The sequence below is a fragment of the Morus notabilis genome, unplaced genomic scaffold (assembly GCF_000414095.1).
Source record: "Morus notabilis unplaced genomic scaffold, ASM41409v2 Scaffold39, whole genome shotgun sequence".
In the NCBI taxonomy this organism is placed as follows: domain Eukaryota; kingdom Viridiplantae; phylum Streptophyta; class Magnoliopsida; order Rosales; family Moraceae; genus Morus; species Morus notabilis.
Window position 1 is genome coordinate 81,250 of NW_010366566.1, and position 26,254 is coordinate 107,503.

At 33.9% G+C, this 26,254-nt stretch overlaps 3 protein-coding genes across 4 annotated transcripts; 2 read left to right on the forward strand and 1 right to left on the reverse strand.

Annotated features, from left to right (window-relative positions):
* The first annotated feature begins 5,929 nt into the window (after positions 1-5,929).
* Positions 5,930-9,989, forward strand: LOC21403402. The gene is made up of 14 exons (XM_024173772.1): positions 5,930-6,179; positions 6,369-6,457; positions 6,699-6,753; positions 6,868-6,921; positions 7,036-7,119; positions 7,233-7,318; positions 7,681-7,761; positions 8,097-8,227; positions 8,317-8,358; positions 8,552-8,628; positions 8,699-8,789; positions 8,872-8,953; positions 9,444-9,516; positions 9,706-9,989. Exons 1-14 carry the CDS (start codon positions 6,091-6,093, stop codon positions 9,872-9,874), a joined length of 1,203 nt encoding a protein of 400 aa, XP_024029540.1. The 5' UTR covers positions 5,930-6,090; the 3' UTR covers positions 9,875-9,989.
* A 1,197-nt stretch (positions 9,990-11,186) lies between these two features.
* On the forward strand, positions 11,187-15,159 carry LOC21403403 (protease Do-like 1, chloroplastic). Of its 2 annotated transcripts, XM_010110473.2 has the most exons (8): positions 11,187-11,760; positions 11,868-11,990; positions 12,083-12,254; positions 12,368-12,405; positions 12,667-12,865; positions 12,934-13,086; positions 13,236-13,370; positions 14,906-15,159. In XM_010110473.2, the coding sequence occupies exons 1-8, from the start codon at positions 11,285-11,287 to the stop codon at positions 14,981-14,983; spliced, it is 1,374 nt and encodes a 457-aa protein (XP_010108775.1). In that variant the 5' UTR covers positions 11,187-11,284; the 3' UTR covers positions 14,984-15,159. The 2 variants fall into 2 exon arrangements, with proteins under 2 accessions (XP_010108775.1, XP_024029511.1); XM_024173743.1 differs by lacking the exon at positions 12,934-13,086.
* A 2,924-nt stretch (positions 15,160-18,083) lies between these two features.
* Positions 18,084-24,717, reverse strand: LOC21403404 (carbonic anhydrase 2). The gene is made up of 10 exons (XM_010110474.2): positions 24,429-24,717; positions 23,410-23,471; positions 23,082-23,228; positions 22,873-22,921; positions 22,605-22,721; positions 20,129-20,182; positions 19,860-19,945; positions 19,002-19,107; positions 18,589-18,747; positions 18,084-18,297 (listed from the first exon to the last, which is right to left on the reverse strand). Exons 1-10 carry the CDS (start codon positions 24,606-24,608, stop codon positions 18,259-18,261), a joined length of 999 nt encoding a protein of 332 aa, XP_010108776.1. The 5' UTR covers positions 24,609-24,717; the 3' UTR covers positions 18,084-18,258.
* Positions 24,718-26,254: the final 1,537 nt, after the last annotated feature.

The window sequence follows — 26,254 nt, forward strand, 5'->3', positions numbered from 1 at the left end:
CAACAGCTGCTCTCCATCCGCAAGAGCCGTCAAAACTCCACTAGGTATTTAAGCCTAAGCCCAAATCATTTTATCGTTAACATTTATTTAGGGCTTGTTCTTTTGGAGTTTAACTTAAGTATAATTCTTGAGTTGAATTTGAGTTATAATTTGAGTTGAAGTTATAACTTGAGTTTGTGTTTGGTTGTGTACATTTGAGTTATGGTTTGAGATAAGAATCTTTTTGAGTTTGTGTTTGAGTGAGTCAAAACTTGAATTTGTATTTAGATAGTATTTTAATAAAAACTCAATACTGATGGAAAATTTTAATAGGGTATATGGGTGGGGTTTTATTCATCTTTTTGTTGTCAACGCATAGAAAAAAAATCATCTCAATCAGAATTAAAACGAAAAAGTTATAGCATTTTTAAGAATAGAAAAAACACTGTTCATTAATTTGAGTTCGAGTTTCTGAACTCGAGTTGAAAGGAAAACTTGAACTCGAATTTTAGTCCCAAACTTGAGTTTGAACTCGAGTTTAAACTCAAGTTCAAACTTAAAAGAACATAAACTCGAATAAAGTTGTAATTCGAATTGCTTTTTTTTAAGGCCCCGTTCATTTCGTTGATTCGAGTTTAGAATTTAAATTTTGCTACAGTAAAAAACTCTCACAAACAATTACATCTAACTTTTTTGCTACAGTAAAAAGCTCTCACATAAAATCACATCTCAACTCGAATCAGCGAACTAAACGGGTCCTAAGTTTTTCACTAAAAAAACAAGTCCTTATTTATTTATTTTCAACATGCCAATCAATTTTTATTTTGAATATAAAAAGATCATTCAAAACAACCTTTTTCTATTGAAAGTACTCACTAGTAGTATAAATCATTAGAACGAGGGATTGGACATAATGTATCCGTAATAAAATCATATTACGTCAGTAAAATATTTATAATTTTTTAACTGATAGAAAATTTACATTTGGATCCGTTCAGTTCGTTAATTCGAGTTTTTAATTCGAGTTGAGATGTGATGTTGTGTGAGAATTTTTTACTGCAGTAAAAAAGTTAGACGTGACTGAGCTTTTTACTGTAGTAAAACTTAAATTCTAAACTCGAATCAGTGAAAAGAAGAGGTAATATATTTAAAGAACTTCTCTCGGACACTTTCCCTTTGGATACTACGTTAGGACATGTGAAAATTGATTTTGACTCTACTCTTATTGGCTTTCAGACTGAGCCGTGCACCGCCTCAAGGTGTAACATATATTGCCAGAGGATAAAGCTACATAGCAGCTGCCAGTGTGTGTACATATATATGTGTGTGTGTGTGTGTATGAATGTATATATGCATCAGATTAAGATGTCAATATAAAAGAACCACCGGACAGGGAGGTGAAATCTTGGCTGGTATATGTCTACTACAGATTTTTCTAACCCTCAACTTGCAGAGTTTCAAAATCATGAGAGGCTAGTACTAAAAGTAACTTTTGAAAAACTCAAGCAGTTAAATTTGGAGGAGAAAATATCCCTAGTGTTTTTACTGATATACCGGTTAAAAATGACAGATGCCATAAAAATTATGATGGCAGGCAAAATTTACACCTTTGGTCTAGTACTACACTTGTTTATGGGTTAATATTCTCAAATATGTTCTACATTTCATGGCCTAATGTCATTTCTAAGATGTCATTTTTTAAGTTGAATCTTTTTATTTGTTCCATTCACAGAATTTGGCTCCAGTATAAGGGAATATGGGTTCATGAAAGGAGGAAAAGATAAAGAGGAAAGGGAAAGCAAGCAACTAGAAATGAAGACAGGAAAACTTTATAATCAGTTTTTGCCTCTTGTGGTTGTAGTTGTTTGGATTCTTTGTCATAGAAAGGGAAAGAAGATGGACCTTTTCTTGTGAACGAAGTCTAACAAGGAGGAACATGGCATATAGCTATGTCTTTTAAATCAACTTACAGCCCCAGCATCCGCATTCCCTGTCCCACCCTTTACCCCCACTTACACATTACTTCATGCTGATCTCTGTGTATGATGCTATCTAATTTGGCTTGATTCTATTGGATCTAATCTGTGTTTCTTGTACATATTTTCATAACTGGACAAAGGAAAAAACAGAACTTTGATTCAACTTCTGGTATTGTTACAAATTTAATTTCCAATTCTCAAAACTACAAGTTTATAGAAACTTGTGTATCAACTGTAAAGAGTCAGAGCAAAAAAAATTGAAATACAACTGCAACTAATAACACAAAAAGGCTTTGTTTGAATCCCTATTATTTGAGTACATCTCGAGTACATCCGCCGAGATGAACCCATTCAAAAGACCAACCATGCAAAACAATATCCTAAGCATCTACGGATCTTTAAACAAAAATGTGAATAAAGTGAGGATCACATACCGTTACAGAGTTTGAACAAGAGGAAGAGATGAACGACACCGCCGGCAGAAAACCAAAGGCAGACGAAGGTGTTTTGAAATTTTTTCGTTCGCTTATGTTTTCTCTCCGGTAAGGGTGAGAAATTGCGTAGTACTGGCTAAATTTTTACCGAATGTGATGCTTCCGTCGATTGTTCATGGGCAACCTACTCGAAGGACTAGGCATCAACCCAGATAAAAGGATTCCACCGAGATGTGGGTTCTTTACCTGGTTAATATGCGAGCATGTGAGGGAACATAAGCGTGAAAAATTCGAAGAGAAGGGAAAAACAGAGAAATATTGAACAGATTCTCTGAAGGAGCACGAGAAGAACGAAAGGATGAGGAAGGCTGTAGATTCTCTAGCAGAATAGTCAAGACTGAGCGTGAGGAAGGTGAGAGTCATTACTCAAATTACTGTTTGTGCACTGTGCAGAATGATTCAAGATGGGCTGAATTAGGGGAGATTGATTTTGAATTAGGACCCAAAGACTCAAACCCTAATTCCAACCCAACGCACGCTTAATTAAACATTTATAAATATTTATAATTTTTTAATTGATAGAAAATTTACATAATATATAATGTCTTGTTCAATTCGTAGATTCGAGTTTTCAATTCAAGCTAAAATGTGACATTTTTTGATAATTTTTTACTGTAGTAGAAAAAAATTAGATGTGATATTTTTTAAAAAAATTTTACTGTAAAAACTTAAATTTAGGTCTCGTTCACTTCGCGGATTCGAGTTTTTAATTCGAGCAGAGATGTGATATTTTATAAGAGCTTTTCACTGTAGCAGAAAAAATTAGATGTGATATTTTTTAAAAAATTTTTACTATAAAAATTTAAAATTAAAAACTCAAATTGATGAAGTGAACGAGACCTGAACTCCAAAAAACGAGAACTTCTCTCGTACGCTTCCCGTTTTGATACTACCGCAGGACATGTAAAAATTGATTTTGACAGAGGATAAAGCTACATAGCAGCTGATTTTGACTTTTGTAGGACCCATTATTATCTTTAAGGCTCATCAATTACGTGGGGCCCACTATAAAAAACATCTCACTAAATTCTCTCTTTTTTTATTTTTTTTGTTTTAAAACAAATTTTCTATTTTAAGTCAGGATCATTTTATTAATTTAAATTTTATTAGACTAAATTTTTTTTAAAAATAATTATATTTAATTATCGTATAAAAACACGTCAAAACTCAAATAAAAAACTTAAATCAACCGACCTTAATCTCTCCCGTTCTCTTTCTTCTTCTTTTTCTCTCCTCCATTCTTTTATTTTCTTCTCCAGCGTTAAATAAATTCCCGGTCGGCTTAGAGATAAAAAAGAAAAACAGAGAGAAGTTTTTTTTAAAAAAAAGAAAATTCAACTTGATCACGTCGATTTTACTTTTATTCAAAGATGATTTTCTCTTTTTCGAGAATGGATCTTGGGGTCCATGGATGGATTTATGCATGGGCCAGTGGTCTTCCTCTTTTTTTTTTTTTTTTTTTTTTTTGGTGCCCCTTTTCTGAATATTAACTAGAAATCTATGAAGGTCAGTGAAAACTCATTAACACCCACAAAAAAGAAAACCGATTAACACCCATAAAGAAAACCCCATCACTACCGAGAGGCGATCGAGAAGAAACATGAAGTGAGCAAGAGACCAAAGAGAGAGAACCCAAATCAATAAATAAATAAAAGCACCGCTCCCTGATAGGTATTTTAGTAAGGAAATGCTTTGAAAGAGGACACTCTTTTAAACCTGAAAAGACGATAACAAAAGCATATCACAAGCCCAGCAAAATTTTTTCTGAAAATGGACAAAAAATAAACAAATGAAGAACCATCTAAATCTCCTGAATAAGGTGGAGATGGCAGAGGTGATGCATGCGCGTTTGCCGGAGAGTTGCCGGCGTCGGGGAAAGGGCAAATATCATGGGGAAAGGGCAAAGGCAAAAAAGAAAAGGCTCAAAAAACCTGGAAGAAAAGAGACCGTTTTTTTTTTTTAAATTATTCAACTTGTTTTTTAAATATATATATATATATTCAGCCATTTTTACACCTGAAAACAACTGTTTAGGTGGACTAAACATTTAGGTATGGTTTACTTCGTGAATTTGAGTTAAAATGTATTATTTTTTAAAAAAATTTTAATTGTAACAAAAAAAAATTAAATGTAATATTTTTAAAAAAATTTTAATTATAAAAATTAAAAATTAAAAATTTAAATTGATAAGATAAATGAGATCTTAAAGTTGCCATACCAATTTTGTTCTCAATTACACACCACAAGATTTTAAATCTAACTGTAACTAGAAATGTGTCCTACTGCACCAGAGAAGTTTTATTTTTATTGGCATGACAGAATATTATTTGAAGAATATAGAATGAAATAAAAAAAAGACAAGACAAGACTTCTATTAAAGTTTTTTTTTTAAATTTAAAAAGTTTGTTTTTTTTTCATAATTTGAGTTATGATTTTAACTGTGTGAAAAAAAAATATTATAATAAAAAAATTAAAATTAAATTTTTATTAGAAAAAATATTATAGGAATATGACTTGAGTTATGAAAATAAACATACCCAACAAGTGAAATGAAGTCTCAGGCCTTGTTTGGCAGAGTGGTTTTTGAGTGAAAAATTCAAAAAAATGTAACTCGAGTTATAACTTTATTTGAATTCATGTTCTTTTAAGTTTGAACTTGAGTTTGAACTCGAGTTTGGAACTAAAATTCAAGTTCAAGTTCCCCTTCAACTCGAGTTCAGAACTCGAACTCAAGTTAATGAACAATATTTTTTCTATTCTTAAAAATGATATAACTTTTTCGTTTTAATTCTGATTGAGATGATTTTTTTTTCTATGCGTTAACAATGAAAAGACGAATAAAACTAGACCCATATATCCTATTAAAATTTTTCATCAGCATTGAGTTTTTATTAAAATACTATCTAAATACAAATTCAAGTTCTAACTTACTCAAACACAAACTCAAAAAAGATTCTTATCTCAAACTATAACTCAAATGTACACTTGGCCTCGTTCACTTCACTGATTCAAGTTTAAAATTCGAGTTTTGCTACAGTAAAAAGTTCTGAGAAACAGTCACATCTAACTTTTTTGTTACAGTAAAAAACTCTCACATAAAATCACATCTCAACTCGAATTACAAACTCGAATCAGCGAAGTGAACGGGCGAATTACAACTTCAATTCAAGTTATAACTCATACTCAACTCAAAATCTACACTCAAGTTACCTAACTCAAAAACATCAAAAGAACAAGCCCTGATCATTTTAACGATTCGAATTTAGAATTCGAGTTTTATTACAGTAAAAATTTTTAAAAAATAATCACATTTAATTTTTTATTATAATAAAAAGTTATCATATAAAATTATATTTTAACTCAAATTAAAAACGAATTAAACATGAAGCAAAGTATAGTTTAGAGATATTAATCCTAATTATCTGTGAAACAAATCGCTCCCGCGGATTTCTGGAGAGGGAAAACCGTCATAGACCTCAGCCTCTGAGTCGGATATATATAACACTCCGCGTCCCAGCTTGAGCTTCCTTCCACAATTCACTCCTCTTTCTTCCCCATTCCCATACTAGAGTCTTCTTCTTCCTCTTCTTCTGCTCAACGGTGGGATCGAAACCCTAGCCACACCACACCAGAGAACGATGGGAAACTTGTTGAACAAGCAACCACCACCGCCAATGGTGCTCGTTCCTCCTCTCTTCGACTTCCCTCCTCTCGCCGCCCGTACTAGGTCCGGCCGGGAAAGAAAGTTTAATATGACGAAAATTTTTGTTCGATTGATTTTTTTGTTTGTTTGTTTGCATTTTCTTGGGTTTCTTTTTATTTTGCTTAGGTTTTTTAGGGTTTAGTTTGGAAGATTTTTTTTTCCTTTTTTTTAATTAAGTTATCTGCTTTTGAAAAAAAAAATGCGGGTGTGCAGGATGTTGGAGTCATCTTATAATATGTTGTTCGGAAAGCTTGCTTTGAAATGCCTCTTTGAGGATTATTTTGAAGAAGCAAATCATTTCAGGACAATGATCATGCTTAAGCCAATCGATGATCCAAATGTCGATTTAATCGCAACCGTATCCTTCATGTCTTGTGTTTATATTTTAATCTTTGTTACTGTTTATCTCTTTATTGCAAGATTAATTGTCAGTCCAGTATTTTTTTTTTGGTTGAAAATTGTGTTGGGCTTGGAAACATGGAGATTTTTTTCCCCTTAATTGTGATTAGGTTTCGGGTCCGTTTGATCACAAACCGGATGACTCAGACTCAGACTCAGAGGAGGATACAGTTAAAAATGCACTTTTCCGTTGGCAAAGGTGTTGTAGAAGTAGATATCTTTTTGTAAAATGTAAATTGATTAACAATAATTTTTTTAAATTGCAATGACCATGTTCTTGATGGTTTCTTTCTTTCCTTTTTGTTGGAAACAGTGACGTTTATGATCCTCATACATTTGTTGACCTTTTCGTGTCGAGCTCTAATCCGTAAGCGACATCTTTTGGAGTAAAATGATTTGTTGGATTTCACTCCACCCCCCCCTAGTTTTCATTTTCAGAAACTTCAACTTTGTACATAGTGCAATATTCTCTCTTACTCAGGATTCTACAAATGCGGTATTGTTCCTTCAACCCCGAACTAGGAATTGGAGCATTTGGCATTTTACCCTTGCTACTGAGGAACAGGTGCAATTATATCAGAAAGATTTTATACCAAATATGAGAGTTGTATTTTGTTCTAGTTGGTGCGCTGTGTGTTCATATCACAAATTTGTTGATTAAGCTCACTACTGCTATAGGGTATCTTTACTGGACAACTGTGTTTGTGGAATAAGATATGGTTCAGATAGTTTATCCATTGGAGCCAAAATCAAGCCTTTCTCCTGTATGTGACCTGAAATCAATTTATGGATTTTTATTTTTTATTTTTTATATTTTTTCATGTATGTCTAACTCTCAGGTCCTGTTTTCCGCTCTGTAGTTCTACGTTTCCCCTAAGAAGATTTTTAAGCTAAATTTGTATCTAGCAACATCTCTTTTAGTTTACAAGGTTGAAGGGATTTGAGGGATTGAATGATCAGACTGCTTCAACTTAGATATTAATCACTCTGCCGCTATTTCTTTTGCTTAATTGCTTCAGTAGACTTACAGAATTGTAACTTTAAAGTTCCATTTCCATTCTGTGTATTATGTGAACACACCATTTGTTATATAAACTTTTTTCTGCACACTTGTCATTCTTGGCAGTTAAAAATGAATGTGTAGAAAGTATGTGGTTCGTGAGCAGGGCGGGGAGGCTAACTGTTGGATTGCAGTATGAGCCAGAATGTAAGTTTTACTCAGATTCCTTATACAAAAGTTTCCATATGAGCCAGAATGTAAGTTTTACTCAGATTCCTTATACAAAAGTTTACATTTTAGTTCAAACTTTACGCAGGCTAATTTGTCAAGTTATCCTAGGAACTAAGTTGTTTTCTTGCCTATTCACTTTTTCTTGCTATACTGCATGAAGTTTCATTGTGGTTTTATAACCATCCCAAGTGTGATGCTATTACATGTTGGGTGTGGTAGACACGTAATCTCAGCACTCTATTTTGCCCTCACGGGAGCTTATTTAATTTATTTGTTTATTTAGTCTTGATATGTGCCATTCTTCTTTTTAGATGGAAGGAAAGACGGTACAAAGTATATAAATTTAAATAATTGGAGTGGTGCAATTGGCTATTGTGTGGGATCAGGCAGTCCTTTGAGTCCATCATTCAATTTTTGCCTTGAACTTGTTAAAGATTATCAGGTTTTAAATAATACGTTTTGATTATTCATACGTTTGCGTTTGTCCCAGTTATCTGCCAAGGGATCTGATATCTTAATTTGAATTTGCAGTTCAACGCCTCATTCTATCAACATGTGGTAGTCCAAAGACGGGTACATATTTATAGCTGTAGTTCCTCTGTGTGTGTCGTTCTTGCAAGTCACTTCAGAGTTTCGTGTCATTATTGTACTTGCTATTTTATTTTCAGTGGTATGATATGAGGCTGACCATAAGTCTCTCATGTGTTATTACTGGGGTTTCTCAAATTTTCTTTATTTATTGAAAAGTAAAATATCATCTAAACAGGTGAAGAACCCTCTTGAAGAAAATGAAGTAGTTGGAATTACAAATTATATTGATTTCGGCTTTGAATTGCAGACGAGGTATTCCGTTAGATCTCACTTTTATTTAACTAGTTTAGACACATCTCATTGACTTAATCTTTATCTGAAGGGTCGATGTAGCTGAAGCATCAAACCAGATACCAGAGTCTACTTTCCAAGTTGCTGCATCTTGGCAAGCCAATAAAAACTTCCTGTTGAAGGTAGCATGCTTTATCAATCTAATGCTTGTAACTATTATGGTGTCATGTTAAGCAGACTCTAACAAGAATCCATATATGCCAGGGAAAGTTGGGCCCTCTCAGCTCGGCAGTAGCATTGGCATTCAAATCATGGTGGAAGCCTTCTTTCACATTTAGCATTTCAGGTACTTCGGGGCTCTTGTTGGTAAATTTATTTAATTTTGGATTCCACTGCTTGAAAATGTCAACTTTTTGAACCTCTTGGAAACAAGATAATATGAGTTGATAGTTATTTATAGCCATCATATGCTATATGCAAAACTTAGAAACGTTTCTCTCAAATGGAAATAAGAGATTATAGTTAGATGGTGCAAGCTGTGGATGACGAGGCAGTATCATATACTGATTGGAGGAGAAATTTGGTACTACGTATGGATATCTAGTCGACATATGAAGGAAATATAGCCAATCTAGTTTCCTAATTGGTTTCAGAGAAACCAAAAATTCAGGTCTCATTTGTGAAATCTGGTAAATTTGTCATCGTTCAAATTATGCTACATGTGAAGATACAGGACAAATGTTCAGTACGACATTGACTTTGAGGATACCGTTTGATGTTCTACTTGAGAACAATAACAGTAAGTTGTGGATCTGATCGGAGCCTTGTTTTTGCAGCCACTAGAGATCACACTTCCGGAAGCACAGCATACGGGTTTGGCGTCCGTGTTGAGAACCTTAGAGAAGCCAGGTTTAATCATTTGGTTGTCATTTTCATTAGTTGATCTTAATGCATACATGCCCTTATCCAAAAATAACAAAAACAAACTTTTTCAGGTGACGCTACAGTTTTAAGCTCATGAACTTGTGCTTATTTAAACACCGGTATACATTCATACTTGCATATGGCTTATAATATACCATTGTAATTGAATTGCAGGTATCAAAGAGCTGATCCAAATTTTGTGATGCTGACACCGAACAAAGAGCACCTGGCGGAAGGCATAGTTTGGAAGATTGGGCAAAGACCAATGCTGCAATCAGACATAAATGCCGGAAATTTCGATGGCATTCCGATGGAACTGAGACCCCTGGAAAGAATTTTGTAAATTTTATTTTATTTTTTTTAAAATTGTTTTTAGTACTTGAACAGTTGAACTCTCAAACGGGATGACCTTTTTCTGGGGTTGTCTAGGACGGTCTAGAACATGCATTGGTGATCTATTTTTTGTTTTGTCACATCATCTTTTATTTGCTTCTTTATTTGAGGAAGTCGTAAATAATCACACATTACATTACAGTAGCAAAAAAAATAAGAAATAATAAAAAAAAGCTCATTAAGAAATCTGTTATAAAATGATGTATAATTTGGATCTATTTATATATTCAGTTATTTACTATTTTATATCTTATACTTGTATTTTGAGTTTTATAAGAATGTACTCTGTAAATTATTTTATGTTCCCAAAATTATATTTTTGAATTTTGAAGTTAAAGTCAAATTTATAACTTTAAGTTGAGTAGCTGATTTTGATTTGCCAACGGAAGGTATATACTATTTGTAGCTTATGAATAAATGTATGAAACAATTAAGCTTAAGAGTTATGTTAAAAAAAGTACAGAGTGCGTTTGGAACTCGTTCTAAAATAATTTTATTTTTTGTATGAAAATAAAAATGAAAACGTTTTTAATCTTAGATGGAAAACATTTTTAATCTTAGATAGAAATCATTTTTAAAAATACGTTTAGTAGTTTTATTAAGAGATTGTTTTCAGTATAAAAAAATTCATTAATGTCCCTCTCTCGCTCTGCTCAAGAGAGGAGAAAATAAAAACAAAAAATAAAAAACGATTAAAAATTATTTTTTATTTTTTTCATATTTTATACTATATTAAAAAAATATTTTTATTTTTATTTTTTATCTTTAATTATATTAAACGTCTGTTTTTATTTTTTCTTTCTTAAAAAATATAAAAAATAAAAATAAGAATAATTTTAAATACAGTAATAATTTTTACAAAAATATATATATTTTTTAATTTCATTGGAAAGGAAACATGAAAGACATGTTTTTTCTTCCAAGACCAAAAAAAAAAAAAAAAAACAGAGAGAGGATTATTTTTCTCATATTTTATACTATATTAAAAAAATATTTTTATTTTTATTTTTTATCTTTAATTATATTAAACGTCTGTTTTATTTTTTCTTTCTTAAAAAATATAAAAAATAAAAATAAGAACAATTTTAAATACAGTAATAATTTTTACAAAAATATATATATTTTTTAATTTCATTGGAAAGGAAACATGAAAGACATGTTTTTTCTTCCAAGACCAAAAAAAAAAAAAAAACACAGAGAGAGGAGAGAGAGATGCGAGGGTGTAATGTATTATATCACCGGCGCCGGGGACCACAAGTTCTGCACCCTCCATAATAATTATCAATTAATAAATATATAAGAAAAGAATCTCATAATACAATCTCTTCGCAGCAGCTGTCCCAAACACACAAACAAACAGATGGCTGCATATTCACTCATTTCCACGGTGTTCCATTCCTCTCCAACTTTCTCTCCACTTTCTAGCTTCCCAAACAGAAAGCCCTCTACTCTCTCTCTCTCCAAATCCCCTTCCCCAGCTCTCCTCCTCCGCCGCACTCCACTCCCCATCCTCTCACTCCTCCGCCACAACTCCGATTCCTCCTCCTCCTCCGAGACGCCATCGTCTTCCTCTTCCTCTTCCTCCTCCGAGACGCCATCGTCTTCCTCTTCCTCCTCCGAGACGCCATCGTCTTCCTCTTCCTCTGCTCTCAACTCCTTCCTCGTCCTCTGCACCTCCGTAGCTCTCTCCCTTTCCCTCTTCGTCGCCGACGTCGACTCCGCCGCCGCATTCGTCGTCACCAGCCCCAGGAGGTTGCAGTCCGATGAGCTCGCTACGGTCCGTCTTTTTCAGGAGAACACTCCTTCCGTCGTTTACATTACAAATCTCGCCGCCAGGTTCCTCTAATCTCTCCGTCTCCGATTGAAGCTTCAATCTTTCTCATGTATAACCTTAATTTCTTCTCTCTGATCGTCATCCCGTGCTCGAACTTATTTTCATTCAGGCAAGACGCTTTTACTTTGGATGTCTTGGAGGTTCCTCAAGGTTCTGGTTCGGGCTTCGTTTGGGATAAACAGGGTCACATTGTCACCAATTACCACGTGATCCGAGGTGCTTCTGATCTGAGGTTGGTTTGAATCGTAATGCTTATGCTTTATTGTTTTTGGTTTTGTTGCCGTAGAATCTGCTTAAGCTTTTGTGATTGATTACTTGTTGTAGAGTGACTCTAGCTGACCAGACAACTTACGATGCGCTAGTTGTTGGATTCGACCAAGACAAGGATGTCGCTGTGATTCAGGTCGATGCGCCGAAAGACAAGCTGAGGCCTATTCCCGTTGGCGTCTCTGCGGATTTGCTTGTTGGTCAGAAAGTTTATGCTATTGGCAATCCTGTATGTATACGATCTTTTTAGCTTCTAAATTTGTGATTTTGGGGAAAAAGAATAATATGATATATGGTTCGAGTTAACTGACGTTTGAGTTTCCTGATTTGTGTTTTTTGTAGTTTGGACTCGACCATACTCTTACAACTGGTGTTATCAGGTAAAGATCCATGAAATCTGCCCTCATTTGGCTCGTAGTTTGCAACGCCGTTTAGTTACTCTAGTTCCAGGCAAGAGTGATTGAGTTTTCATACTAGCATTGAACGTTATCTATAATTATATTTGATTATAATGCATTCTTATGCAATTGAAGCAACTACTTAGTATGGCAAATAAACTATAGTTTCTTTTACATTTATCAGCTGCTGCTTCCTTCCTGTAAAGAAGAATGGTGTTGATTCATTCCTTGTGATTTTTGTAGCGGGCTACGTAGAGAAATTAGTTCTGCTGCTACGGGCCGTCCGATCCAGGATGTTATCCAGACAGATGCTGCCATTAACCCCGGTAATAGTGGAGGGCCACTTCTAGACAGCGCAGGAAACCTCATTGGGATAAATACAGCTATATATTCTCCATCTGGTGCATCTTCTGGTGTTGGGTTCTCAATTCCAGTTGACACTGTAAGTAGGCTATACATATGAATTCAAAATGCATGATTCGTGGTTCTTATTTCTGCATATGTATTCAGGTAAGTGGCATAGTTGAACAGCTGGTGAAATTTGGCAAAGTCACAAGACCTATTTTGGGTATTAAGTTTGCACCTGATCAATCTGTTGAGCAGTTGGGGCTTAGTGGAGTGCTTGTCTTAGATGCTCCTGCCACTGGTCCCGCTGGAAAAGCGGTGCTTTTTCGACTTCCTCTTTTACCAATCTGAGTTACATGATTTTTTATTTGTTAGCTAAAAGTATTGGGCTTGAGTTATTCCAATTTGCATTAAAATATGATCATTATTCCTCAGTTTCAGTAAAGCTGATGAAGCATACTCTGCAGGGACTTAAACCGACTAAACGTGATGCCTACGGCAGACTTATATTGGGGGACATTATTACATCTGTGAATGGGACAAAGGTAACTAGTGGCAGCGACTTGTATAGAATTCTGGACCAATGCAAAGTGGGTGAAAAGGTATTTTCTAGTTCGATTTCAATTACTATTACTTACCAGTTACCTCATGATCTTCTTCTTTTTTTATCAAATATTGGCATGATGAGGATATGCCTCAATATATGAAGTTATGGTTGAATAAAGTTTGAAATGAGTTGAACGTACATATAATTGAGTTACTATAGAGACACGACAAATAAAATTTTGATCACGGCAATTGCTTTGAGTGTAGAAATGACTCGACCGTTATTTACAATCTGATTGCTGTTAGACTAGTTTCGTAAGTTTAGCTAAATCAAATATTGGATGTTGCGGTTATTGGTATAGCAATTGAATGTTCTAAGCATTCATTCTGCGTTGGTTAAACTTGAAGAAACATTTTATTTTTTGTGTCCATGGTCGCTTGCATAGATATGAAGGATTTGTAGTTTGTTTGCCGTTAATTGCTTAGAATTCATGATTTGATGCCCATGCCATTGTTACTAGGACTGTAGAAAAAAACGGTAAAACTAAAACCGACCGCTCAAAAACCGAAAAAGACGGCGCCATGTGAAACCAAAAAAAAATCGGTTCGGTTAACTGACGGAACTGCCTTAATGGCGGTTCAGTTTCGGTTCAGCTCCTTGAGGTTCAGTTTCGGTTCAGCTCCTTGAGGTTCAGTTTTAAACCGAACCGAACTGAATTTTTTTTTTTATTAGAAGTCCGACGATGTCGTTTTTTTCCTTCTATCTAATCTTATTCTATCTCGAGTCTCGACTCACTCTCTCAGTCTCTCCTCTCATTCAGATTTGTTGCATAATTCACTTTAAAAAAAAAAAAAAGAAAAAGAAACTAACGGATACAAAGTAAAATGAGAACCGGACCTAGTCTAGGTTGTGATTGGAATTTGTTGAGCTGAATTAGAGTGATCCAGTTGACCATCTGATCCACCCACCTGGTCTATTTTTAAAACGTTGCTTTTAATTTGGGGTCTTCGTTGGTGTGGATGTGTCAGTTTCTTGTTACTTCATTACCAAAGATAGGGTAGTACGGCTAATGTAGTTGCATATCTCCCACGTTAATCATGCTGTGAAGTTGACTAGTTTATTTTTTGGTGTAACACGACTTTATAAATGCATGGTACCATATGCTTCATTCCCAACACCTTTCTTCTCGTCTTGGGCTTGTATGTTCTGGTACTCGCTTTTCTGCTATCTTTTGTTATGTCATGTTGGGACGCTGATTCCTCTAATGAATTTCCTGCTTCCAAATCTACACCTCCAGTACCAGTCTCTCTTTTCAGCCCCTTTGCTAAAAATTCAAAAAAGTGGGTACTTTTGTGGAAGGATGAGAATGGATGTAGATGTTTATATGCGTACATATCTGCATTTAAGCTACGTAGCTGAAATTTTTGTTAGAAATTGTCAAAACATGGAAATATGTGGATAAAACATACTTTTAACATATTTATATTATCCCTTCTGGTCCAATGGAGGGCTATGTGACTTTTCCTTAATTGAGCTTATTTACACTGCTCCTTTTACTTTTAGTCATAAATGAGTTGTTTTGTTTTTAAGGTAACTGTGGAGGTATTGCGTGGCGATCACAAGGAGAAAATCCCAGTAGTACTTGAACCGAAGCCTGACGAGTCATAACATACCAAATGGAGCCGGCATGTATAAATTGTATTTATAAGGAATCTTGTACATATTTAAGCCTAACTTTGAAGGCGCATCTATTTTTGTGTATATGAATAACAATCAAGTTCAAGAATCAATGCGTGCCTCCATTAGTGAAATGCTGACCAACAAATCTTTGGCAGACTTGAGAACTTGTGGTGCTGTGTTTTCCTTTTTATTTTTTTTGTTTTTGAGGCGAGAGACGTGCTCTCTTTTGCTTTGTGACGGGTAATGAAGACCTTTTGGGTGCGTTTGGAATTGGTTCCAAAACGTTTTTATTTTCTGTACGAAAATGAAAATGAAAACGTTTTTAGTTTCATTTTTGAATTATTTCTAAAAATGCGTTTGGTAGTTTTATTTAGAGATTGATTTCAGTTTTAAAAAAAACTGAAACTGCGTTTGGTGGTTTAATTTTTGAAAACATGTAGTCCAAGAAACAATATCGTGATGGTGAACGATAAAGCTTTCGGACAGTACACAAACTCTTATAAGAACAACTTCCAAATAAACGACAATAATGTACAAACGACTACGTCTTAAAGCCGACAATATTTAGAGGACTATGATGAAATTTAATAAAAAGAGAATATTCCAAAGAAACGACGTGACATCAGATAAACGAACAAGAAATTAGAAAGGTCGACATCTTCTATGAATGATAACTTCAAGAAAACGATAATAATGTGAAGTTACGACATCGTTCTAGAAACAACAATATCTTTAGAGAACTATGGAAGAAGAATACGACAAGAGCTCATGAGTATTACAACTTCCAGAAAATGAAAACAATATTGGTATACAACAATAAATGGACGGAGCCAAAGCTACCCCACTGGGGCTTAAATTTTTTTTTTTTAAATCTTATATACATAATTAGGTATTAAATATATATTTTTTTTATATAACACGTGTTTGAACCCGCAATCTCCATTCAAACCCCACTCCACCCAAAACCAACAATGCCACTAGACCAAAAGGTCATAGGCTAGTTAAGTATTATATTATATTAGTATTAATTACCCCCTACTAAAATTAATGTTAGAAGTCTATTTCTAAATTAAAAGCCTAATAGATTTTTGATTTAATTATTAGTTTTTCTAACTCTGTCATCGACAATAATGTAGGTACTCTTATTTTCTAAAAACAGCCATATTGGAGAAGCAAATAAATTTAAAAATATAATGCCTCATGACAAGGTCCAGACTAGAAATGTAAAGAGGGCAGGACGTGATGGTTATTCAAACACCGTCCTTCAGTTCGACACTGATACGAATGGCATCTCTAATTCCATAAACCGCACCCAATTTTTTATATATATTTTTTAATTTTTAATGAAATGCTAAAAGGTAATAATAAAATTCACATCACATAAAATAAAATCTTACAGATAAATTCTCCAAATCTTGACTGTCACTAACATCTAACAATGTTTTCTAAAAACGACAAGTCAATAACGGCCGCACACCTTAAACTCAATAAAAAGATATGTCAAGGGGGAAAAAAAAAACTCAATAAAAGGACAACTTTTGAAAACAATTAAATCTCTGTTTAAACGACAATAAATAAAAACAACAACAATTTGAAATGACAGTTTACGAAAACTACACAATATACGGAAAGCGACATCTGTTAGAAACACAAGTCATTAAAACAACAACCTCACGAAAACGTAAAATGATTTAAATCAACAAACATAATTAAAACTACCGTGTTGAAAACCACATCACATTAGAAAAACGACAAGATGTTTAAAAACAACAATATATAACGAAAACAACAATGTTTTTTTTTTTTTTAAATTGAAAACAAAAACAAACAATGTTTATGTAAAGGACATCAATTAGGAAATGAAATCATGCTTAAAAGACAAGTTATTACGAACTCCTCCGAAAATAACAACTTTTGAGAAACACCATATTAGGAATTCCTGGAAACGACAACCATCCTCAAATCGATAGTGTCTATGAAAACGATTAGCCGTGAATTTCAATGTTCATAACAATGACATCACAATACGGAAGCGACAAGATGCTTATAAAAGAAAATGTCACCAAAACGGCAACCTGTTTGAAACAAACACAAGAAACGAGAAAGTACGAAAACGACATCATTTGTGAAAACGACATCATTTCTGACAAACGACAGCACACTTAAATAACAACTCGAGAACGACAACCACTCATAAACTACAATGTTTAAGGAAAATGGGATTATATAAGAAAAACGAAAAGAGGGCAAAATAGGAATATTTTGTTGAATTTTTCATTTTCAAGAGCATGTGCCTCCCAAACTCAAGCTCTATCGTACTTATCCGAACTCCTCCGAAAATAACAACTTTTGAGAAACACCATATTAGGAATTCCTGGAAACGACAACATCCTCAAAATCGATAGTGTCTATGAAAACGATTAGCCGTGAATTTCAATGTTCATAACAATGACATCACAATACGGAAGCGACAAGATGCTTATAAAAGAAAATGTCACCAAAACGGCAACCTGTTTGAAGCAAACACAAGAAACGAGAAAGTACGAAAACCACATCATTTGTGAAAACGACATCATTTCTGAAAAACGACAGCACACTTAAATAACAACTCGAGAACGACAACCACTCATAAACTACAATGTTTAAGGAAAATGGGATTATATAAGAAAAACGAAAAGAGGGCAAAATAGGAATATTTTGTTGAATTTTTCATTTTCAAGAGCATGTGCCTCCCAAACTCAAGCTCTATCGTACTTATCCCCACCCTACCTATCCCAAGAGTCTAGATTTGTTGTCCCCATTCTTTTGTCTCATTGGATGTCCTTCTATTACTTATTTATCATGTCATTTAAATTTAATGGTCGGTTTTCATTCAAATACTGGAAATGTCAAAACAAAGAGATTGATGAAGACTTGTTCTTCCGCCAGTTTTAGATAACTCGTAGAAACTGCTTCTCTTGGGTAGTCTTTGATAGGAAAAGCGTCCTCAGAGACTATAGATATCGTGGCTTAATTTTTAAAAGTTTTGAAACAACTCTTGTAATAAGGTTTCATTTGATTAAAATAAAACTATTAAGTTTTCTAGTGGAAACATATGGTTTGTGGAGAAAAACAAATTAAGCTGGAAACATGTAAATTAGCAATTACTTGGGGATTAAACAATTTACACCCAACTCTCAAAAACAGATGCCTATTTTCTACATAATCATATAATTAAGACAGCCTCGTCTTTGCAGGGACGACCGACCTATAAGCAATGGTCCCTAGAGCTTCCAATGAAGTATGGTGGCCACATCTTTAACCTAACAAAAGACACAAAGAAAAGAAGAAAAATGCACTAATGAAAACTCGTGGTTCCCATAGAGATCTTAATTTCGCTACTTAATTATTAAGAAAATTAAACTTCACAAGGGAAAGGAGCCCATCTGAGGGGGTCTCCAATTTCCTTATAATATTTATTGCAAATATTAAAAACTCACTCATATGAAGCAATAACTAGTTAATAAGTACAATTTTTTTTTTTTAATTTGAGGAACAAAAGCAGTAATGAAACAAAGTTGCGATGACCGATTGATATTGGTTCATGTTCATACGGAGAATGAGGAAGAAAGGCCAAAATCAAGTCCCCAGAGCTCAAATGATCCCTTAACAAAGTCGTAGTAACCACCCTTCAATCCAAGAGTTTTGTTCACCAAGCCTTCTCTTACAAAAGGATAGGTTAGCAAGTTTCCAAGGGAGGTGTTCACTGCCTCCTGCATTATAGACATAAAACACATAATTGGTTAAGAGTAACTACGAGACGGTACAATATTTTTTATATACAATACGAGATCGAATCCTTAACCTTCTCAAACTGCATCCCACTCAAACTCTCCGGTGTCACTAGATCAATCGCTTTGGTACAATTTTTTTTTTAAAGGACATTACCATATAATATAATAAATATAGGGCTAAGTATTGTACTCACGATCTTTTTCTAGCAATAAAACATTGAAATAATTCATACCTTTTCACAGTAGGCGCATAGTTGCGGGAGATCAGCGTTAGGCAATGCAGCTTTGGTCTTGTTCTTGGCAGGTAAAGCAATTTTGACCCAGTCTTCAATGAAGTCACTGCATATGCATGAATTTTGAGCTATTTATTTTACTGAACATGTCTAATATATTTAAAAAAAAAAAATCATGACGTATATGTAGGCATCTAGACCAATCCGGTACGTTAAATACTCAATTTGTTTAAAATTAACACTGAATGTTATAAACGTTGAACTACATTTATTGAGTGTTACACGAACGTATTTTGACGAATGAAAAATGCACACTCTATAAGATCCGTTTAGTTCGTTGATTCGAGTTTTTAATTTAAGTTGACATTGTTAAAGTATAAAATTATTGTTGGCCTACCTCTTAACAGCTTAAGCTTTTGGGATGGATTGGTAAACTAACATGGTATCAGAGCGGGAGGTCATGGGTTTAAACCCCTGTAATTGCACTATTTATCCACATTTAAATTGTCATCACGTTTTGAGTCTTTAATATATCTCGAGCTTAAATATTTACGTGTTGGGCTTTCCAATTAATTTATCCACACGATTGCCCATTATCCAGCCCACGTGAGGGGGAGTGTTAAAGTATAAAACTATTGTTGACCTACCTCCTAACAGCTTAAGCTTTTGGGATGGATTGGTAAACTAACAGACATGTGACTTTATGTGAAAGGTTTTTATTGTAGTAAAAAAGTTAAACGTAACAATTTCTAAAAACATTTTATTATAGTAAAACTCGAATCGGTGAAATGAACAGATCTTACGTATTGATTAGTCTAAGTGCGTGATTATATATATCATATAGAGGGATGAACTCACGTGGAGGAGGTTCCATCAAATGGGAAGGACAAGAGCCCCTTAATCCCACCACAAGCGCTGTGACCAATCACAACAATGTATGATACCTGTGGCCCATGCAAAAAAATAATAATAATAAAAAAAAAATCAGTACCAGATTAGATTACCTTAATGAATGAAATCGATTATTTAGAAAGTTTGTCCATAATTAAGCTATATGTACGTTACCACTACAAATTTGTACTTAATTAAATCCATGGTGTTTAGACTAAAGGATGCTAATTAATTACCTTGAGATGCAAAACAGCGTACTCAATAGCAGCTCCAGTTCCTGAGTATTTACTCTGTTACCAAGAAAACTGGCGTTAAAAAATTTAAGAGCCTTGTTTAATTTGTACTCAATACGCATCATGAAACATGTCAAAAATTTTCTGGGAATTTTTCGAAAGTAAAATACTCATTTGTCCTACTTTATTTTTCACGATAAGTTTGACTTTAATTAATTAGTTTCATGATCATGTATCATCAAACCTTTTCTTTTTCCACAATGCATTTTTTTTTCTTATTTCAAAACTAAAAAATAAATATAGTAGTTTTGCTATTGAAGTAAAAAGTAAAAACTACTGTGCATATACTTTGATTTAGGGATAAGAAGGGAAATAGCATAATTGATAAAGTGATTAATAAATTATAGTCTATTTTAAAAAAAATATATTAAATTATAGCATAATTTAATATTTTAAGTTTTAAATATTATTAAAAACTCAAAAATACCCTTAAACCTCATTTTCCACCTCACTCCTCCTCCCTAAACAACTATTTTTTTAAAAATTTAATAAATTATAACAAGTCCACTTTGGATGGGACTGACAACCAGCATCGATAACCAGATACCATTTTCTGGCAAGCTGTGACCGTTTTTCAGCGACCATTAACACTGTATTTACTAGTAAATACCGTATTTACCATTTAATACTGTATTTACGAGTAAATATCATATTTATCTAAAAATTTGACTACCGACTCCGGTGACCGTTTAACACTGTATTTACAGGTAAATACTGTATTTATTAGTATATATCATATTTTTCTGAAGATCTCGCCACCGACTCTGACATCCATTAAACACTGTATTTACAGGTAAATACTGTATTTACTAGTATATATCGTATTTTTCTGAAGATCCTGCCACCGACTCCGACATCCATTAAACACTGTATTTACCGGTAAATACCATATTTACTAGTAAATATAACAGATTTCAACTTATAACTACTAAAGTATTTACATGTAAATATAATATTTACCATATTTAAAATTGTAATTACTAAAGTATTTAAAGGTATTATAATATATACCACATACAAACTTATAACTACTAAAATAATTAATGATAAATATAATATTTATCATATTTAAAATTTAAATTATTAAAGTATTTATTAATAAATATAGTATTTATCATATTCAAACTTATAACTACTAATATTATTTTTAAATATATATTATTTATCATATTCAATCTTCTAACTACTAAAATATTTATCAATAAATACACTATTTATCAAATTTCAAACACAAACAAAACAAATCTAAAATAAAGTGGATATTTGGTTCACGAATTTAGAATTATGATTTATAATTATTCTCAATTCACATATTTTTTTTTTTTAAAATACTGTAACGAACCGAACTATAATTTAAACTATAACACGAATTCTCGTGACATACACCCTAAAAATTATTCTCAAATCACAATCGCAAACTCATATCCCAACCGAGCTCCGGCGAGCCCACGTAAATCGCGCTGCCAAAATTTTTTTTTCCAAATTACATCATTTCTCAGCAAAAGAAAAAAAAACCAAAACAAACTAAAACTCAAGCAACGGCGAACGCCGAATCTGATCGTCACCGTCATGAAATCCACGGCCATCCTTCCATCATATCCACAACAGATCGGCGACGAGAGAAAAGAGAAAACCGGAGAAGAAGATCGGCAATGGATTAGCAAAAATGCTCGCGAATCGTCGCTAGAGAAGAAGGCCGGCCTCGGGACTCAAACGAATCGGCGTCGGGGAAGAAGCCCGTCGGAGATCCATGCGCCTCAGAGCGAACTCGCGAAGGAAGGTCGCCGAAGATTGCAATCGGCGATCGCTGAAGATCTCTCTCGCGCGGTGGCTTCATCGGTCGTCGAAGCCACCATCGCCGCTGTCGTGGTCATGACGGCGATGAGGGAAGTGAGAGTCGGAAGAATAAGCCGCCATTGTCGCGTCTCCGATCTCCGCCAAACCACAGCGGCAAGTTGTCCTTGAAGAGAGAGACGAAGAGGTGAGAGAGAGAGCGTGCGGTGGGGGAGAGAGATCGTGCAGGGGAGGACACATCGTGGAGGAAGAGAGAGATACTATTTGGGAGGAAAGAGAATATGATGAAAAGGGAGGGAGGCAAAATAAAACTCTAACAGGAGGGGTATATTTGAAAAACAATATTTATTTTTATAGGGAAATGTTTAAACATGCTATAATTTACCCAGTTTTAAAAAATATGTTATTTACTTGAAAAGCATATTTAAAATATGTTATTTAGTGCATTTTCTTTTTGATTAATAGATTTAAACAAAGATTTAAATTTTTATGGTAGAAAATACTATAATAAAAAAAAATTTAATTGTGACATATATATATATATATATATATGCAGGGGAAAAAAGAAAAGGAGAGTTAAAAAAGAAAAAAGAGGCAAATGAAGATGATAGGTTTGTGGGAAAACCTGGTCATAGGGAGGGACAATGTTAGCAACATTACGGACCACAAAAGCCTCTCCTGGCTGGAAATCCAGAACATGTGATGGGCAAACCCGAGAGTCTGAGCAAGCAAATACCATAAACTGCCAACAACCATAAACATTCGTCTTCAATACTCAATTAAAAATTTCTTCTTCTTATTCTTCTTTTTGGTCCTTTTGACTACAAGACCAAATTGAGATTAATTAGACAAATATATACACACACATATATTTATATACATGTATATCATACCTTGGGGCTTTGTCCTTTGGCAAGCTCAGAGTAGAGAGCTGGATTGGCGCTGTGAAAGAGTGGGCAAAAGAGAACTATTTTTCAACATCATCACAATATATATATATATATACACACTTATATATATGACATACAAACACTCATATATATATATATAAGACTATATATTATAAAATTGAATGTGATGAGAGGAGGGGTTTGAGACTGACTCATATTTCTCCTTCTTGAATTTAATAAAGCCAGACTTGATTCTCTCAACCGGGTCAAAGTCGGGTTTTCCATCTGCAGGACTCTGTAATTCGGCAGTTATCTGCTCCACCTTGGAAGCTGCCACAGGTTTCAAATCTCCCTTCTCACTGCAATATTATTATCATTACATTACATGTATACGTATATATATAGTATGGCTCAATTTATTAATGTGTATTGTTAATTATTAGCATGCAAAGCTTAAAGGGTAATTGTATTATGTTATAGAAAATTTAATTTGTATGCTTGTGATATAGGCATATATATATATATATATATAGTAGATACCTGAGAAGCTTTTGAAGAGCTGCAATGGCCTCCTCGTATGATTCCTTCCCCATGTCTTCTCTCTGCAGATAATTAGATGCAAAATGTAATTAGGAACGGATAATGAGATTAACCTTTAAATTAGAGGTCATTACAAAGTGCCTAGGCTTAATCAGACCCTTTAAAATGTATATAAATTCAAGATTAATTAACTAATTATAGGAGTAATTAGATTTAGACCTCAACGCAAAATGGACGTTTTCTTCGTGCGAAAGCCGAAAGGTGATACTGTTTTGTGTATCCTCCAAAGAATTCGGTAGCTAACGGCTAGCTTCTTTCATGTTTTATAGTGGATTTCTGTTTTTCGGTACAAATTGAAATTGAAATTTAAAAAAAAAAAAAAAATCAAAGGAACTGTATGTGCCAAAAGCATAACCACACACGTATTATTAAATGACAAGTAGGCTTTTGAGAACCAATTAAGTGTCACCGCGTTAAACAAGCCACATGAGTAGTAAACCAATGAGTGATCACCACGTATTAATATCTAGATGGTTAGTTGTTTGACAACAACACAAAGTTAAAGCCAAAAACAGCGGTTTATAATTGTGAAACACGGAGGCTTTCATGCAATATTAACTACAAAAAGCACGTACACCTCAGCCAATTTATGTAAATATTAAGCTCACGTTAATCAACACCGCCATTCACATGCAAGCATAACATCTTCTAAATCCCAAAACCATAACATCAAGTATTGTTATTCAAAAAAAAAAAAAATTTTAAAAAGAAACCTTGCGGCATTATAGGATCTACATTGTCCAATTTGAATTGTAGTTTAAGTTCCATGACATGTTTTAAGATACACATGCACACTAACAAACAAACGTTACAAAATTCAAACATTCTAATAATTAGTATATATGAATGTCACATTGTACTCAATTTACGATAACACTTGTATATACATCTGTTTGAACTATCGAGATTATAACGTTTATACATTGGTTGGACTAAGAGAGATAGAAAGAGAGAGTTACCAAAGTGGGGGTGATGATAGGGGCGGGGGCAGCAAAAACAGGCTTGTTCCGGATGAGGCTGGGAGGAGAAGAAGAAGAGCCGAGCCTCGCGAAAACGCGTAATGCGGGTCTCCTAAGAGAGGAGGACTGGGCAGGAGACACAGAGGAAAGGCACGCGCTGTTGATGGAAGCCGAAGACATTGTGCAGGCGCCTCCAGAACTTGTTTGCTTTATAGTTTATACCCCCACAATCACCACATATCACAACAGATAACGAAAGCGAAATCCCAGCCAACGAGAGCTTCTTCCTTTCAAGATGAGGTTTGAGCGTTGGAGAATGAATCTGTTTCATTGTCTCTCTATAGAATTATACTTTTCATTCATTCATCCCTCGTAATTCCAATGTCATTTTAACCGTTATGTGGCTCTTTCAATATATGCCTGTCCAGACTAATTAAGATCCACATTTCTTGATTTTTAGTGTCCATGCAGTGACTGTTTGCCACGTGGGTGGAGAGAACCTTCCGGTGTGTCCATTTAATCCTGGTCTGCATATGTTGTCGTCCCAAGGCTGATCATGAGCGCGATCCATCATAATCATACGTCCATGTATCATAAAATAGATGATCATTTTAATTAGTTACATGCATGACCATAAATATATGTGTGTGTATATATATATATAGAAGTGCAGTAATATTGCCAATATAATGAGTAGGTTCATCTTTGTATAATGTTGCTCTTATGACAAAAATGCATGCCGTACGTCAAGATCAATATTGTTATGTATACTTGTAAATGAGCGAAAAAAAACATAATTGAAACCCACCTACCAATGTATACAATCCTTTACTTTCGTACTTAATAGGTACTTCTCATGTTCTTGTCTAGCTTCGACAATATATATACATGCTATATAGCTGCACTTCTTCTCTAAATTAACTTGTCCTTTTTTCGTTAAGATATTAGAATAACTATGTAAAATTAATAAAAGAGATTTTGTATATAATTTTCTGAGTCCAAATTATTTGCCTATGACGACATTACATTATTAGTGTATACTTGTATGTATATATGTACATGTAAGTAATTGATGTCGATGCCAATTATGATTTTTGGTAAATAAAAAAAAAAAAGACAGTAAAATGGAGAAAAGAAATTACTTTCACAATAGGACAATATATCTTCTAGAGGGTTCTTCAGGTAATATCCTTAGTGAAATAAATATTCAATGGTGCAGATGTGACTGGCACAATGTGTGAAGGATTGAAGAGATAAGCCTATCCTAAAAACACGGTTCTTGTGGAATGCATGGGCATCCAAAGGGGATTGAGTCACACATCGCGTTTTAGTGCTGGTTTTCTGATAACAAAGTAGTATTACCAAGTGCATTTGTCGCTATATTGAGCACCCCCAAAAAAAAAAAAGTGCATTTAGTTGCTATATATTGACTGTTCGTCATCTCCAAGAGTACTATTGATACAAGTATGGAATTTTTGTGACTTCCTTAGAGAACATGATTAGTAATTTCCACTATGTTTAAATATAGACATAGTCCATTATATAATTATGTACTTCTAGCAAAATTTCTAGACTCGGCCATTACTTTCTCTCTATATATATATATACACACACATTATATATATACACGCAATATTGCCAAATATAGACATAGTCCATTATATAATTATGTACTTCTAGCAAAATTTCTAGACTCGGCCATTACTTTCTCTATATATATATATATATACACACACATTATATATATACACGCAATATTGCAATATAGATATATATGTATGTATGTATATTGTTTAATAACAATATGTATTGTTCTTTATATGGCT